The 19,245-nt window shown below is 35.6% G+C and overlaps 1 protein-coding gene across 2 annotated transcripts in view; it reads left to right on the forward strand.

The window, feature by feature from the left end:
• LOC121423669 overlaps nucleotides 1–19,245 on the forward strand; it is a 48,463-nt gene that overhangs the window by 12,230 nt on the left and 16,988 nt on the right. For both annotated transcript variants that reach the window (XM_041619093.1, XM_041619094.1), the window contains 4 exons: nucleotides 8,762–8,980; nucleotides 10,662–10,848; nucleotides 15,503–15,579; nucleotides 17,228–18,322. In XM_041619093.1, the coding sequence (XP_041475027.1) occupies nucleotides 8,762–8,980; nucleotides 10,662–10,848; nucleotides 15,503–15,579; nucleotides 17,228–18,322 (1,578 nt within the window). The remainder of the gene's footprint in view (nucleotides 1–8,761; nucleotides 8,981–10,661; nucleotides 10,849–15,502; nucleotides 15,580–17,227; nucleotides 18,323–19,245) is intronic.

The following is a 19,245-nucleotide window of genomic DNA, read 5'->3' on the forward strand; positions in this document are numbered from 1 at the left end:
CGTATATGGCATAACGGAAGCCAACTTCTTCTAAACGGTGGTGAACTGTAACAAGCAGTGATGACTTTTTTTCACCGCTCCAGGAACGCTCCAACAAAGTTCTGGCGGTGTGACCAGGCCTTTATTTGGGATATAATATATGGGGAAATATTATAATTTTACAAAATGATTCTACAGATGAAAAATAATGCATCTAAAATCTTGATTGATGGTGTGAAACAAAAAAATTCTGGATATACCTAACTATAAAAAGGACACTTTGAACACAGACAAGTATCTTACAAGTTTACTGATTGAATAGAAAGGTACCGGTACACACAAAGATCACATTCTTAAATTTTCAGCACATTTCATGCATACAAAGTGGTGTTGTACATGTAAATTATTAAAGGACAAGTCCACCCCAACAAAAACTTGATTTGAATAAAAAGAGAAAAATTCAACAAGCATAACACTGAAAATTTCATCAAAATCGGATGTAAAATAAGAAAGTTATGGCATTTTAAAGTTTCGCTTTTTTTCAACAAAATAGTTATATGAACGAGCCAGTTACATCCAAATGAGAGAGTTGATGACATCACTATTTCTTTTGTATTTATTATATGAAATATGAATATTTTTATTTTCTCGTCATTGTCATGTGAAATGAAGTTTCATTCCTCCCTGAACACGTGGAATTCCATTATTTTAACATTTTGTGTTTGAGGCAATGAGGTCCTAATCATCAAATTCGTAAAAATTGAAAAATTGTATAATTCAAACAATAAAAAACAAATGAAATAGTGAGTGAGTGACGTCATCGACTCTCTCATTTGGACGTAACTGGCTCGTTCATATAACTATTTTGTTGAAAATAAGCGAAACTTTGAAATGTCATAACTTTCTTATTTTACATCCGATTTTGATGAAATTTTCAGCATTATGCTTGTCTGATTTTTCTCTATTGATTCAAATCAACATTTTTCTGAGGTGGACTTGACCTTTAAGAAAGAAAAATTACACAAATGTATTTTTATTCTGATCTGGTCACCCGGTCAAAATAAACATATTTTTATTTCATATTAATTATCAACATCATAACAGTTTAAGAACATATATAGCAGTTAATGATCAGGAACAATAACAGCCACTTCTGGGGGGATTTACCAAAATTTGCAGTGGTTTTATGTGTTGTAAAGTGTTGCCATTGTTTCTCTGGTGTATGTTGGCAAGTTGTTTGCCGTTGTCTTGCTGCAGTACTCTGATTCCTCCATAGGAGTATTCAGACTGACTCGGAAGTTCAAGTATACCAGGGCCTTGTCTTACAAAGAGTTACGATTGATCTGATCAATTGTAACTCTATGGAAATCCATCAGTGTCATAATTTTTTCTACGAAAAATATGCACAATGAACTTTGTACATGTACATGTATGCAAAGAGAAGGGCAGTGAATTTTTAAGAAAACAATGAATGCATGAATATACATCATAGCTTGAAAATATTTTGAACAAACATGCATAATAGATGTTGACGTTGCTGGCCGTCCGTAGTTGCGATTGATCAGATCACTTGTAATTCTTTGTAAGACGGGGCTCTGGTATTCTCTGATCTGAAAGTCTATCGTGATCTACACCGATCAGAAAATTCCTGGTATTAATTGAAGTGTGAAGCAAATTACTTGTATTATCCTGAAATGAAGGAACTGCTAAAAAGTAGGTATGTGTCAAAATTACAACAACTTTCGCAGGGATTTTGCGAAGTCACAGGTTTTCTTGCAGTGTGAAAGCAAATTGCGAGTACTTTCTCCGCCCAGCGAGTAGTAAGGTACAGGGCTGGGACTCAGGGTTGAGAACTGAGAACTTTCCCCCCGAATCGGTCTGCTCTGGGTTGGGTCGATTGGGTGAATGTGGAAATAATTGTCAAGTATTTTTTAGCCTGAAAAGGTCCATTATTTATTAAATGAGTATTCTGATGATCGAGTCGGTCTGAATATATATATACCACAAAATTTCAGAAGAATCTTCTGTGTACACCGGAAGTGTTTTCCTCCTGTCTGTATGCTGGCTACCCTTTTTTGTCTCCTTGTCCAAATTACATGAGTTTGTATGTTTTTCTTGTCTGGTAAATTGCAAATACTACAAAAAATAGATAATAATGTATTCATGGAAAAACATTGATGGTTTAACCTATTAAAGCCTATTCCGGGAAAGGTTGGTTTGGTTCTCAGGAATTTTTTGAACATTGGTTTCACTTCCTTTTCTTTCTTGTCATTATTATCCTGTTTAATAATTTTAATTATTCACATTTTTAGCGATTATCAACAGGACTATCGATAAAGACGTCATCGACGATAACAGCCCTATTGGATTCACATACATGTCAGTGAATGGGGATTGGTGTACTATTTTTATTTCCAGGGCGCTGTTCAGCATTTTGTTATGTTTGATTTATCCCTGATACGTACATGTACATACAATTTACAGTTTCCTGACTGAGATCAATATCAGCAAATCACCTCCAGATTGAATTGTACGCTGTGGCTAGAAATCACATTATGTAAAATGATAATCTGCTTTACAAAGTAGCGTACAGCCCATTTCATGCATGTACCAAAAAAATGATGAATGTCGTTCACAAAAGATAATTTGTTTTGCATGTAAAACTTTCTTTTCATTTCTTTATATCTTGTTTTTCACTATTACATTTTGTAATTAATTTGGGTACATGTAGCCTGTGTACAACTCTTGTATGTAGAGTACAAGTTGAACACTGTTCACTTCCCATATGATATTGGTGTAGTATTGTAGACCTGCTCATGAGAACCAGATGTTTGAGGTTTACTCATTTCCTCTAAACTTGGTGACTGAGAACTGACATATTATAGGGATAGCTTTGACTCACGGTGTACAGTAGTAGTATACAGACATACCTTTATTATGGCCACTGAGTGTCAGGATTAAAGACTATTACCTCCATATTCTTTATTGTTTTCAATAAATTAAAACAAAAATCTCAACTTGGTACATGTAGCAAGACTGATGGTAAGGACAACTTCATACATGTACACAGTTTTGTTGGTATAAATGAAAGCCAATGCAGGCTCTAAAATTTTATAGTATACTCAACAAAAAAAAGTAAGTCCCTGTTGAAGAAACATTCATGATTTCCGAACCACTAGGAGTTTTTTAATTTTTCATGAGCATGTAAGTAATTTTATAATATGCATGCCCTCTGGGTGAATATTACAGACATAGTTCTTCATGCCCCAGTGAGCAATGCTAGATAAATTGTCACTTTTTACATGTCACGAGCCTGATATCATGACTTTGATTGCATTTTATTGGAACAAATTCCACATTCTCACCATGAAAATGTTCAGAAGGCTTGTAAAAGGTACTTCCTGAAGACGGTCCAACTTTATTGCCAAATTTCATTGTTGAATAACCATGACTCAAAATTTGCTAGAATTTGATTTTCTACACATTTCTATGGGTAAAAATTATGTATATGATGACATTTATTTGTGGGAAGAGTATCTTCAATAATATTCATCATTTCATGGTTCAGTGGACATTACACTGTAAATAAAAAAAATTGTGATTTTCAAATTTCCTATTAAGCAAATATTATTCTGTTTTGAGCATAGAAATCATCTCATCAACTTTTTTTTGGGGGGGGGTTTGCTTGGAATATTGCTACAGATATTTGTCATTAACCTTCTTGCATAGTTCATTTGACTACCGGTAGATTTATGTGAAAATCCTGATGTCTAGTGCTTTAGTGATCACAAAATATTCGAAAATTAGGCAAATGATAAGAAAGTTCTAGGCCTTGGCCCCACTCTGTTCCACATTGAATGATTATTTTGGTGTGCATGCCTTTTGGATAGTGACTCTCTGAAGTCATACATGTATGGGTGCGAAGTTTCATGAAAATCTGGGTGCGAAGTTTCATGAAAATGTGTGGTCAGAAGTAACAAAAATCGTCCATGACACAAACCCTCACTCCACTTTTGTTAAAATTTTGATTTCCCCTCTAGTCTCATGGACATATTGTACAATATGAGTGCATAAAGAATAAGTAGCCCCTTATTCATTATGGTGGAATTTTTTTTTAAATGTCTACAGTAATATCTTTTGGCAGTACATGTAGACCTATAATGTTTATCAATGGTCAACCTATGGGTAGAATTCTGAGCAAAAATGAAATTTGATGTTTTATGGATGAGTGAGCACCCATCAAAGGGGGAAAAATGGCAATTTCAAAGTCACAGACTCATTTTCAAGGGTTGCAGAATTAATATTGGGGCAAATTCTGTTTCAACTGTGACTTCATTGCTGTTGCTGTAATCATCCATTATTTTATCACCACACACTATCTCTAAACTTTTTACAGTTAAGTGAGGATAGTTGAAAACTGAGGAATGAAAACTCTTTATATTGTGTTGCATTCTTTTCTAACAATTTCTCATGATCAGTTGAATTTATTGACAAATCAGTGGTGGATCGGAATTTGAATGGGGAGGGGGGGCCAAAACATTTGCCAAATTGAACATTTTTTTTTCAAGTCATAGAGGGCACTACCGTACACCCCATATGATGATACGTCACAAAAGAAAAATATTGCTCACTGAAACATGAACATACATGTACATTATTGTTTGGAGTGGTTAGAAGATAGATTGTAAAACAGCATATGGGCAATTCCACGGTTACTCATGTTACATTTGGAGACACCTTGACTAATACTTCGAGCTGTATTGATAGGAACTAAACATCTCCTTATCACAACAAAGTACACAGTCTGACTATCCTTTGTATAAAAACAAAACTTGGGAAATTCTGTTATGCTCCTGGCAAATCTTTGGAATGTGTCGGTTACTCACGTTACATGATTTGGACATGCATAAAATGAAAAGTCGACATAAGTGAAAAGTCTCCTCATACATTGTACAAGGCTTTTATGAAAGTTGATTATATCCATTTCAAAGAAGTATATTAGGGAGACAAACTTTGTATATAATTTAAAAAATAAAGAACACATGGTTTTTACTTGGGGTGCAGATAATATGGTTACTCACGTTACGGTTACTCACGTTACATTTTGTCCATGTATGGTTAACAACACACATGTCATTAAAAATTCAATAATGTGTGTAAAATTCATTGCTAGGAACATCTAAAAGAGATTTTATACCAAAAATTGGAACAATTGGAGCTTTATTAGGGAGTAGGAGGGAAAAGTATGATTTCGCTTACTAATTATGCATAAATTAGCATAATCGCTTAATACCAATTTGCATGAAATAAATTACTGTATAGTATTGTAGATTATGTCCAAGACAACCTGCACACAAATTTTCGGCGTGATCGTGCGGCCAATGGCCGAGATCTCAAGGGGGGCCTGGGAGCCCCCCGCCCCTTCCCCCACCCCCCGGGCCATATCAACTCCCAAAATACCCCGGCCTAGATAGGGTTACAGGTAAGGGCATTCAATGTGTTGTTCAAACACTCTTTAAAGTTTGGTTAATCAAAACCAAGTCTTACTAATGCACTCTCGCATTGTGAATACTTCTACTAATATTCAATTTTTTTGTGTGATTGTATGACCACTGATATTTTGATGAACAAAGAGTCGCATCAAAGAGATGTACCCTCATTTTGCTTTTAATTAATCAAAAATAACTTCACAACTAACCATGAGACTTAAAACTTGACATCCCACAGAAAATGTTACCGAACTGAATAATTTTTACTGGTTACATTACATGATGGTTATTCACGTTACAAAGTTACTCACGTTACAGTTTTTCTTCATCAATTTTATAAAGAAATTGTACTATTTAATGATTTTGATAGTCATCACTGTGTCAAAGATTGTTTGAAGGAAGAGAACTTAAAATCCCACCAATTAACTGTGAAGAATTTTTCTCTCAGAAAACAAAGTCAGTTTTTTCGGTTACTCACGTTACATCACCTGAGCAGGTTGCAATATTTATTTTTGAATGAGTACTACAAATTTACTTGAAAAGCGGTTGTGTATTTTAAGTAATTTGACTCTTCTAAACTTCAGAAATATATAAAGTGGTATGTTGTTGCAACAGCAAAATGGCAATAAGGCATATTTCATTTTTCACTATTTTTCTTGTATTTTGGTACACAATGGAAGACACAACTTTTGACCATTTTTTTCCAAAGTATACATATGAAAATAAACTTTTTATGTCTTGTTCCTGAAACTATCATGTATGAAGGACTTAAAGTATTAAAAAATTCAAGAAAAATATTGAATTTGAATTTTCAAGCTCATGTCCACCAACCTGTGGAATTGCCCATATGCATCATAAAATTGGCCAAAAATAAACTTCACCCAGCTCTTCTACACAATCCAGAAAATGACTTTTGTTACTTTCAAAAAATGGTCATGTTTACTTTGATTACTCATGCATGACTCAATCGATCAATCTCATTTTTTCACAGGAGTTGCTTAATGAGTGTAGAAAACCGTCTGCGAAATATTATTTCTCAAAATTATTGCATTCATAAGTTACAGCATTTTGATTTTAAAGGGGGGGGACTAATACTTTTTTATTGAGTATATTTTGGGTAATTATGAAGGCCATTGTTATATCTAGGGCACATTTTGTATATGATATGGTGAAATGATAAAAAAGAGCACCAGAAAAATATTTCAAGCCAATGAGAGGGACATTGAGGCCAATCAACAGGCTATTCAATGCCATGACTTTGGATGGCCTTGAAAGTCAATAGCTCAAGCAAATTAGGTGGAAATATCTAGTATAAAGTAATATGAAATTAAAGAAATGCACTTCATATTTTATTTTTATAATTCATATTGTAACGATGCTTAGTTTTTTAATTCAAAATTTCTATTCATTAATTTTATAAAATGTTGAATGAATTGCAAGAGCAATAAGTTATTCAAAAGATTCAACATAGATGCCTATTTTTAGATATAGTATTTCTCTCATGTTCATCATTCAGAAATATTCTTGTGAGCCAAAAATTGTTTAAAAAATTTCTGGCAAAAGGGCTTGATATTTCATCATGCACACAAGTTGTCTTGTGTCAAACTGAGTATTAAAGATCAATGCATTTTCACTTGTCACTTGTGAATTGCTTGCCGCAGTTGACTCCCACTCGTCATGAGAATTGTTTTGTAAAGTCCGAGACTGGTTGATCATTTCCTTTCTCTGTTCAGTGTGGATGAGTGGGCTTTAGTTACTCATCCAACTTCCTATATCTTTATAGGCCATTGACATATTCATCTCGCACCTTCAACAGTAGTTCAGATGGATCGAGTACTTGAACTCATTATGTAACTTCAGTATTACATGATATAAACACATGTATTTCCTGTATTGTGTGCATATCCACATTCCACATTCACTGAGTTCTATGTCCATGTAACAGGTTGACAATAGTCTACTGTGAAGACCCTTCAATCGAGTTAAGGGGTCTGAATGCAAAGCCTACATAATGACTTGTGTACTGATATATGCTAGTCTTTGTGTGAAGACTATTCCTGTTATTGATAACCTTTATCACTAGTCTTGTCGAAAATAGCATGTTTTTTGCCACTTACAGATATCGATTACCTTTCTTTCATTGTTGATAATACCTGCTATTATGTAGGGACATGACAGTGATTTTCTGAGGCTGCGGAAAACGGACGGCATTCACAGAAACGGCCTTTCGAAAGTGGCTTTCAAACAGAAAATCCCAGAAAACTTATTTTTCCACAAAAATGCACTGGACAGCAACAGAAATTACTCCAAAATCTTAACAAAATATGAATACTTACTAACAACATGATCTCACTTCACTATAATCATGACAATCCAAACGTCGTGAATGCACTTGACTCCATTCGATCGTATTACATTTACAAGCAGCGCAAGCTTAATATTAGTGACCAACTAGTGTAGAAGGCAGCACACGGCCATGTGTTGCTACCATCTACGTTCGAAGATGTACAGCACGATATCAAAATGGCGTATAGGCGGAAGTCTGACTGCTCAGAACAAGGTCCAAAAAGCCCCAAAATTATCAATAAAACTTCCCTAAACCCTAAAATAATGCTAATAACGTGAAAGATGAGGATATATTTATGCTAAATATGTTTATTAAAAGATGTTATGCGATCGTCTACATTCGATGAACGCAGATTTTAAAGCAATCTTGGTACAGTGGCAGATACAAATTTTGACCAACGCGAGTATTGTGACATCGCTAATCCATATTGATTATGTTCTTTTGTCGATAGTCATACATATATATCAGTAAGAAAATTTTAGGGATATATCGACAGAGAATTCTCCTACCGATAACAGCACTGGTAAAGACCCACTTGTTGATAAAAGTTTCAATCAGGGTCTGTGCCTGCAGAGTAGGTGAATAAATGTATACATAAATATTTTCTCAATGAAGTCCAGACAAGAACCAAGCAACATGTTAGGTTAATTTACAACCATGCATTGCATATTGGCAAGTGAACATTTGATTTAAAGTTACTTTTGCCGGCCATAACTCCATGAATTTGATTTGGCCGTTGACCATCATTACCGTTATCATTGTATGGCCAAGTTACAAAGTAATGTTTGTGCAACAGGCCCCTTTGTTGATTTTGTTTCAAGATGAAATCAGTTATTTTGATAGTTGCTACTTTTATTGATATTTTGTATTGGCGATAATTTTAAAGGTTATCATCTTAAGTGTTTAATATTATCTACATTTGGCCATTGCCCATTCTATCGTCCAGATCCAGACCCAGAACGACCACCAGGAATGGATTCCGTCCGCTCCATGGTGATCGAGATGTTCAAGCAAGACTTCAGCTCCCGTCTGTGGATGACCTATCGTAGGGAATTCCCCACCCTAGCGGGGTCTAACTTTACCAGTGACTGTGGGTGGGGCTGTATGCTGAGGAGCGGTCAGATGCTACTTGCCCATAGTCTTATACTACATTTTCTAGGCAGGGGTGAGTTGATACAGTATTTGAATCTTCTCTCTATTACGTGAAATGTAACACAATTATGGTAAATTTTCATTCATGAATAGTACTGTGGTAAGTGCTGATCAAAATAAAGTTTACCATAGATGTCACCATAGACAGAAAATTTTACCATAAGAAGAATAAGTTTAATACAACAGAAACATGAAATGAAAATCATCATATTTGATAGTTCTCATTGATTTCTTGCATTTATCCCTCCCCCACCCCACACTTATTTGTCAGTGTCGGGGGGGGGGGGGTAATGCACAGCTCTTTGGGTCACTTTGTCCCTGAAATGTTCAAAACATCGGTGGAATATAAATTAGCCCTAGAAAATTCCCATTCATTGGAGGGTTAGAGATTTATGCAGGACAGTGTAGGTTGTTTTAAAGTAGCCCTAAAAAATTGAAAAAACAAAATAAGATTTGGCCGGGCCTGAAGTAAAAAAACTAATACTCGGGCTAGAATTGCATAAAAGTGTGTGATATTACTGTTTAAGATTTGAAAGCAGAGTTCTGAATGAATGTCTTTGGCCCGTATTCTGAAGTCGGGTTGAACTTAAAGTCAGGTTTAAAGTTGTGGTTTAAGTATGGATAGCCAGTTGTTACATAAATCACTAACTGTAGAGATATCATATTTCAGCTCATTTGGCTCTTAAATCATTCATAATTGTGTGGGAAGTATAAATAGATGATTGACTTCTCAATCGATGAATCAGGAAAGAGCACAGTAAACAGAAGAAACATACAACTTAATAAAAATTGTGACACTTTTGGCTATCCATAATTTTAGCACAGAGTTAGACCAAGGTCTAAGTTAAACCTGATTTCAGAATACGGGCCTTTGAGTTTGCAGCTTCCTGGGCACCATCATAACCCTGGGTCAAGAAAGAGCACTTTTGGATAAGTGCCTTGCATCAAGATAGAGGTGTGGCACCATACATGTAGCTCAAATCTTGACAAGTACATGACTCTGTGCAACTTCTTCATGCCCTTCAGTCAAACATTCTGGACAAGGATATCTCACTCTTCCACTGGAACTTGCCTAATTGGGGAAGCACGTCGTTTGATTCTCTTTTCAATGAGAAATATGCCGAGTGTTCAAGTCACATGCTTCCACCTCGGTCTCTTGGGAAAACTCAACCACCTTTTTTAAGCATGACCTTCCAGCGCAAGATCCCAAGAATTGCGCAGCGAAAACATCGTGAATCATGCTCCCATTTCCTCACTTCAGGAAGCTATTGATGTTAGTGTGTGGGAAGACCCTTTTCCTTCATTATTTCCCAGTTTACTTTCATATTTACAATGTGTAGGCATGCACATGGTGTGTATTGGAGCACCTGTACTGCATGTGTATGACCTCTATTAAGTCTCCGTGATTGCCCGGAAGACTCAATGAAGTTAACACATAAAACAACATTTAACTTCTTCTTAGTTTTTAAATTGATTAACTCCTTTGCTTTGGGCTTAATTGAGAAAACTCTCACTGCTTTTTGAGCGTTCCCCCTAAATACTATCACATTATAGTGCAACATTGTGCCAGTATTTATAGAAGTTATTGTACACCTAGCACTGAACTTGGAATAATATTGCTGTATTTTAACAATGATTGTAGTATTTTTAACTCCTGAATTACTGTCATAATAAACTTTTTTATTATTATGCAGGATGGAACATATACAAACCACAAACTCAAGAGATGCTCCAGTTCCATCGTCAGATTGTCCGTTGGTTTGGTGACCAGCCGCTGGACATGAGTCCTTTCTCTGTCCATCGGTTGGTGGGTATCGGTCAGACTAACGGGAAGAAGGTCGGTGACTGGTACGGTCCTTCATCAGTTGCGCACATCTTGAAGTAAGTAGATCGGTATTGCTGATTGAACTACAGTTACTGCTTCTTCTACTATCTGTTTGGTCTCAACCCAAATGGTCTTATTCTCCTTTGTCTCCGTCCAGGGAAGCGTTTCATCAACATTTTCGTCCACTTTCCTTGATTCTGATTGGCTGAAAAGCACCATGGTACAGTTACCATGGTAACTGTCGGATAAGACATGACTTGTCGGATAAAACGTCTGACAAGTCCTTTCATGAAACGCTCCCCCGTTTAACATTTTGGTCTCATTACCATTTGTCCAATTCTGGTTCTAAAGGCAGATTACTCATTTTTGTCTCATGTCTTTAATTGGTCTGTCAGTCTGTATATGTGTGTTGAAATGACCTGCTTATGAATTTCGTTTTCATTTCAAAAAATGAAAAGAAGTAGATAAAGGGGAAATAAGACCAACTGGGCATTGGCATAAATGAGAATTAGTCTCATTAGGTATTAGACCAAGTGTTGTGTAGACCAAACAGTAATTAGGCCAGATTGATTGTAAAATGAATGGGTTTAGTCCATGTGATATTAGACTATCTGTAAAGTAGACCAACTGCTTGTAGACCATTGAAGTTTAAGTAAACTAGTAAATCTAAAGAGAATAATAAAAAATAATATACAATTTGTATAGTGCATGTATCCACCTTACTAAGTGCTCAAGGCTTGCCTATATTATCCCGGCTATAAAACTAGTCTACCGAATCTGGTGTGCACAGCTTCTTGAGGAATTTCTTCCTCCCAATACCCATTTACCTCACCTGGGTTGAGTGCAGCACAATGTGGGTAGATTTCTTGCTGAAGGCCATGGCTTGGAATCGATCCCACTTTCTTCAGATTGGAAGACGAGTCTTAACCAGTAGACCACGACGCTCCCATGAAGTGTAAATGTGACAACAGCATTTCATGTAACGATTTGCCAGTGATTTTAAAGTGACATCTGAAATGATGAGAAGTGTCCTTTAGTACATCACATTGCACCTTTGTGTGTGCCCAGTAGCCTACCTTAGAGGGGCAGAGTCGAGTCAAATCACAATGGATTAGTGATCATTTATTTTTCAAAAGAATCCCACCAAGTTCTGAGGTGAAAATGAAATATTTTACATAAAATACAGAAGAAATAAAAGTATGTGATGTCATTAGCTCTCGCTTTTGCACATCCCTGCCAATGTGCACGTCACAGTTTTGTATTAACATGCAAAACTCTGAAATACCATAAAATTGTTGTTTTACTTCCCATCTCATTGTTATGCTTGATTTATTTTCCTTTATTTATATCAATTTATTAATTTATTTATTATTTGGTTGGTTGATTGATTTATTATTTATTTATTTATTTATTTGTTTTTTTGTTTGTTCGTTCGTTCATATGTTTGTTTGTTTATTTATTTCTTCATTCATTTATCCATCCATCCATTTATTTATTTTATATATATATATTTTTTTGGGGGGGGGGGTTGGTTGGCTTGACCTAAAGTGGTTGCTGTGCTATGCCTGTATAATCCTTGGAGTGGTTTGTACAGAAAGATGAACTTGATATAAATCTATAAAACAGGCTGTTATTGTTATTACTCACAAAATTGGAATTGTTGGTAGAAATGATTGGGAACGTTTTAGGTTGAACCATATTAAAGAGAGGTGTAATGGTTTGAAAGTACAGTGTAACTTTGACCTTGATATGTCCTCTCGATAATGAAAGGAGAAGGAAGCCCTTCCCAAGGGCTGAACTGACCCACTGATTGATACAGTGTGTACAGGAACAGGTACATGTTTCTCTTCTATAATAGCAACCAGCAGGTTGTACACCCGAAAATATAATAATAATAATACGGGTAGAGGCTACTGTACAAGTCCTGCTTTCGGTGGTCATTGCGCTTCAAGAATGTAAACATACGCATGAACAATAATGGAAATAGAATATAAACTAAAATTCTCATGGTCATACTACACTCATATATCCTAATGTCTGATTGTTTTATCTATTTTTATTAGTGTGTATACATATATCACCTGCCTCTTTGAGTATTCAGAATGTACAGTATGGGACGTGTAATCGCATGATATTCTTAACTTATTGGCATTTAATTTGCTGAGATTGTTTGAATATAAGTAATAGATAGTGACATTCATGGTGTAGAAGTAATTGTGCATAGTTTTGTGTAGTGTAGTCACAAAGAAAATTTGATGTACAGTTCACCTATGATTAAAAAGTAATTTTGATATGGAATATTTTTGTGAAAATAAATTTTAATGTACATTGTAAACATTACATCAACCTATCGATACATTTCACAATACCGTTAACCTGTGAAACAGATAACATGTACAATAGTTTCAACACATGGTCAGTATTCATTCAGTTTCTATAAAACAAAATTGTGAATATGATTTTATCAGACAGAAACTGATTGTGCTCGATTGCATACACATCCTGTGAAAATGATAATTCAAAGATCCGTAATAGTAGATTACCTCATCAGGGTTTGTTCTTTTGAATGTCATTCTCTGCAGGTCTGTTTATGAGGCATATGTGTGTATATGATGTACATCATTGGTGGATATACATGTAGAAAAAAGAATACCTTGAAAAAAGTATCAGAGTATCATTGTACAAGTAAATGCTAACAGTTTGGGATTCATTTCATTTATTTCAATTTCCAACATTTACATTTTTCTTTATACAATAATCATTATAATATAGAACATATAATCAATAAAACATAGCATTTTTTTACGTAAAATAATATAATCACGATTATCATATTTAGCAGCTTGGAAATGGAGGAGGCTGCTTAAAAAGCGGAGCTTGTAGTATGGTGCAGCCTCCTAAAAACAGATGTTGTAGATATCTGTTCTGTTTTTTAAATTAAAAAAAAGACTCTTTCTATAAGCAGTCATACTTGTCTCTTTGCCATCTTGAGTTATTCCCTGAAAAATTAAAGAAAAAACACATGTACAGGAATAATATTTCTCATGATAAAGGGAAATAGTATGTGATTACATATTAAGGGTTTGTCAGTCCTTTCTTCCTTTAAAAGGGGAAGTTTACCCTGGATACCATTTGTTGTAAAAATAGCAAAAAAAATATTGATGAAAAATATTGGTGAGAGTTTGAGGAAAATCCAATAAAAATTAAGATAGTTATTACAATTCAAAATTTGGGATTTGCGAGGTCATAATTGAGCAGTAGTCACATTATATATTTCATGTAAATTTCAATTTTTCAATGGTTTGTGGTGACTTTTTTTTAGAAATTGGTGTGAAATTATTTGTCTATTGATATACAAAAGGTACAGTAAAAACCTTTTTCAATTATCTGAGAAAATTACATTTCATTGATTTTTTTTTAATCATTCACTATGTAGGAATGCTGCTCGCAGATGACATCACAAATTAAATGATTAAGCCTTCGGCAATATGTTTTATTATTTCTTCTGTTTTTTGCAATAAACTTTTGTCAGGGTGAACTTCCCCTTTGATAATTTTTTTTTGCAGAGATTGTTCTAATATATTTATATATATCCTCTGAGATGCATGTGATTTCAAGTAATTTTATATTGCTGTACAGGGTTAAAAGTGTCCGAAATATATCTGATAGAAGATTTTTAAAAATTACTTTCAGTAACTCATCATGGCAAGACTCATGCATACATGTATAGTTTGGACAATGTATTGTCAATGAAGTATTGTTGTTATTTGTAGTTTTGATTACTATTCAGCTGCTCATCTCCCTTTATAAACAAATAGAAGACAGGGATTCGATCTACAATGTGTAGGCCTAAAACTATTCTGATAACTTTGACAAAATGGTATCTGTTTGTACCGTGATAACAGTACTCCAGCTTGGACTCTTATGCGAGTAAAGTAGCTTCAGTATTCCCTGACCCATTTTATTGCTATTAGCACAGAATAATAGCTTTAGTGGACCAAATCTATGACCCCATTCTCATTACCGCCCTAAAACTGGAAACTATATAAAGTGTCATGAGAACGGTCGAAGCGATCTTCCAAACCATTTCGGAAAACCACCTCACGGTGTAGTTTTCAAGATTGCTTTGCCTCGTTAAACTGGTTTTATCGTTAATGAGGACACAACCATTCTTAGGGAATAGACCTTCGCACATTTTAAGCAGGCTACTCCACACACTGTGTATAGAATGTCTATGCTGCTGATTTGAATATCACATGAAACATGTAACCCCACTAAGAGCATTCACATAGCAACAAGACCACTTTATGTGCAGTGGTTTTGGAAACCACTTTCGTCTGATCAAATGGGAATGCTAGCAATGTGATCTTCCAAACTGGTTTCCTAAACCGGTTTCCAGAAATTGGAAAGTAATATGAAAACGGTGTCTATGTGACTTGTATTGACCATTTCTTACCACCGGCAGTAATACTGATATAGTATAGTCCTAGATCATATACATGTACATAGTACAGTGTATGTGGTAAAGTACACTGAACAAGTTTAATATTGGTCCAGATGTCCAGATTTGACCAAACTGTCGCACAACCAATATTGACCAACCTTAATCAATGCTATAGTGTGAGAGCACCTTATGGTATCTTATTATTTCAGTGATCATTATTTTAACTAATGATTTATTACAATATTGATTTATTCCATATATTTCAGGGAAGCTATGGATTCTGCTGATGAACTCAACCCACTTTTAGGAGAAGTCTGTATCTATGTGGCACAGGACTGCACAGGTCTGTATTACTTGATTAACCCATACAGTACCGGTATTAACTAGTTTGCAACCCTGCATCTGTTGATTCCAGTGTCCAGGCAAAAGCCCATGAACCCAACCTTTATACTTTATAATATAACTGACACAAGTTGAAAAAAAGGGTCTAAGCTTTGAAATAGTTTGTCATTTGTCAATGTTTTTTGTGATTTATATTGAAAACATTAATAACTCTTTGGTTTCATTTTTTTCTGGCATGCACTGTAATTAACAAATATTGCAAGGGCAAGGAGAGCACATTTGATCAATCAAACATTTAAAAGAAAATAGCTAATCAAATGTACAGTATACAGTATGGCAAGTTCCCCTAACGCTGCGTAGTCCCCCTTGTCTGCGCATACTCGTATCTGCGCGATTAAACTAAAAGAAGATACACGACGACCACAGACTTTACACATGCTATATATAGAAAGATATTCATTTAATATCTGACACAAAATTAATGAATTTTGGGCATTTCACGTGAAGGCCTCAAAATGCAGCCTTTTTCATCAAGATCCATGAATTGTATGCAAAGTGAATGGGTGCGCAGAAATGGGGTACCATTTTTTGTTCAAACTAAAAATGACCGCCCGAGGTGTTTTTTCAAGAAAATCATATATTTCTTTCAAAATTTTTATGAGATATTTGGTAATCTTTCTCATAATGAGGAAAATTATCAACTGAAAGATTTTGTGAAATAAAAAGTAATTCATGTTGAATCTTAACTCAATTCATTAGGTGCGCAGACTTGGAGATCACCATCATACCTAAATATAATAATGTATAAGTGCTGCAATTCAAGTGACACCATGTGACTCAAGTGATGAGGAAAATAACGGCTAAATATATTGTAATATAAGAATATTGTAGGGGGAAATGGTGTTTATTGAGAGGAGAATGGAGTGTTGTTGTGGCTAAGATTACATTACATTTAACTAACTTTACTCATTTGATTTATTACCAGTGCTCAGTTGGTAGTGATATCAGATAGAATTACCTGGATTTTATTTGAATGAAAAAGCTGGTACATAATTGTACATGTATGAAAAAAAAATATCTCAGGGAGTCATCAGCATTTTATTATTCTGACTGGGAAAGAAATGGTTGATCTATTTTCCAGTGAATCTTTTATGTTCTGAAATCAATCCAAGATATCATAATGATAATATTGTGTAAAAAATAATGTATGGCTTTGTCATACTTGAAGAATTTCTTTAACCATGATAGAAGATCAGGAAGGGATGTTTTACCCCATGACTTTTTTTACTTTTTTAAATATGTTTTACACATGGGGAGGGGTAATTATAAAAGATCCAGTATGTTTATTCTTCTTGCCTGGGGTCCACATGCAAAAACAAGGGTAACAGCAGGGAATTGTGAGGGAGGGATTCCATCCCCCTTCTCAGCTGTGATGGGTCCTGATAACCAATGATATTGCAAAATTGAATGTGTACAAATCATCTCGTATTTCTTCTTCATTGTACTGAACAAAATATTTATATTTTTGTCCACAAATTTTCTTTAAAATTTTAGGAGTTTTCAAAACTTGGTAGAGTACTACATGAAGATTTTTTTTTTAAAATGGACTTAAAACTTTATTCATTTGTGTTTTTAATCTCTTTTCACAGTATACAAGCAGGATGTGATTGATCTGTGCAGAAGTAAATCCAAAAAGAGACTGCAACCCGTGTACAGAGACATACCATCATCAGAGGATAGTTCCCCTGTACGTTGTAAAACCAGTCCAAACATGGTCCCAACATACATCCCTGGGGTACACCATGAACACTTACAAGGGAGCATTCCACGTGTCACCAAAGATCAAAGGCAGAGTACTTCCGGTTTGGATATGGGGACCAGGGTTGGGTCAAGGTTGGCCAAAAGTCATGAGAGGGTGTTAAGCATGTACTCCGGACCAGGTAGGAGTGAGACATCATCGAGGTCCAGTTCCAATGGATACAATTCACACAGCAATGTCACAAGTACTAGCAGTCTAAAGGATGTACCAAGTCCTCAAGACCCAAATGTGCACAGACTAGATGCCAAAAGTAGTTTAAGCAGCCAAGGATACAGCACTAGCTTACCTGCGAGGACAGGTGTAGGTCTTTGTCCAGAACTCTCAAAGACTAGTAGTGATGACAGATTGAGTATGGAAGATGGATTCGCTCCTAATATTTGTACTGCCAGTGACCTGAAAGAGGATGAGAGAACAAAAGATTCTGCCCAAGCTAGTGTTGAGATGAAGGATGTGTCAGAAATATCAAACATTGAGGACGAGGATGTCTTTGGTTCAAGTGAAGAGGAAGTGAGGACTAGAACTCCAAATTATCTTTATGCAAGCTCTCCTCTCTCGCATCAATCAACGTCAGAGAGTTCCTCAAGATCAGAAACTTCTTCCGATGAGAGTGTCCCCAAAAGTTTGCATCCCCAACCACCCCCAAACCCCACAGGTATGGACCCTAAGAGCAATGTTACCGATGATGATGTATCCGTTGGAGACGTAGGAGAGCCTCCTGTCCAACCGTCCAGGTCAAGGACTAGCACATCAGCAGAGGGCGACAAACCTTGGTGTGCTGTCATTATCTTGATTCCAGTGAGGTTAGGTGGTGATGAGGTGAACCCTGTTTACATCAGACCAATCCAATCACTATTCACTCTTGAGAGCTGCCTAGGTATCATCGGTGGAAAACCGAAACACTCACTCTATTTTGTTGGATTTCAAGGTAGGGATGAAGTTACTCTCTTGGCTATAGATTCCTATTGTATCAGTACAAAATTATCATGGTTATAGTACAACTTTTTACCATATACACTATGGCTAATCATAATGGGAAGGTACATGTATGTTTCTCGCATTCATCCCTAAAATATTTCTATTCAATATCATACTTGAGTTCAAACATCGTCTACACAGAATTTCAAACCTTGTTGCAGACGTTATTTAGCTGATTTTTGCAATTTATTCTAACAAAATTTACGCAAAATACATCTTGATTTGTTAACAAATTTTTGTGCTTGCAAGTTAATGCCTCAGTGTAGTAATTTGTATTTGGCAATTTCTCATTATGTGTGAAAAAATAAATTCTATTCATAAACATTTAATCATAAGAATATCTGTTCGGTTAAAGTCAAACTATTTGTGAATCTCTTTGCTGTATGCTGGATGAGCATCACATCCTTGGATGTTTTCCCTTCTTGAGCCTCTACTTTCTATAAAATCACATACAAAGGCAATGGTTCAGAGGATTCATATATTAAAGATAATAGATCCCAGGAACTCAAGAGGGTGCTGTTGGACTGTTTTGTCATGATGCTGTACTCACTGCCATTGTAGTTTGCATGCAGCTGTTCATACTCTAGTGGCAAAGAACAGGAACCATATACGCTGCTTTTGGCTACATCGGCGTTAGCCCAAACACTGCTGATGCCACTTCACACAATAGAGCAAAGCATACGCGAACTAAGAATTTTCAGTGTTAGGACATTCAGAACATGGCATCTGCATGAAGCGACGTATAACATTTGTGTCTATTTTCAATTCGTGCTGTCTGCAGCGTACATGCCGGGGGGGGGGGGCACTCGGTATAATGTATGGTGGGTAAGTGCTGTGGAGAGGACCCCCATTTTTACACTCAAATTTCCATTC

This window comes from Lytechinus variegatus, chromosome 11 (genome assembly GCF_018143015.1).
Source record: "Lytechinus variegatus isolate NC3 chromosome 11, Lvar_3.0, whole genome shotgun sequence".
Classification (NCBI taxonomy): Eukaryota; Metazoa; Echinodermata; class Echinoidea; order Temnopleuroida; family Toxopneustidae; genus Lytechinus; species Lytechinus variegatus.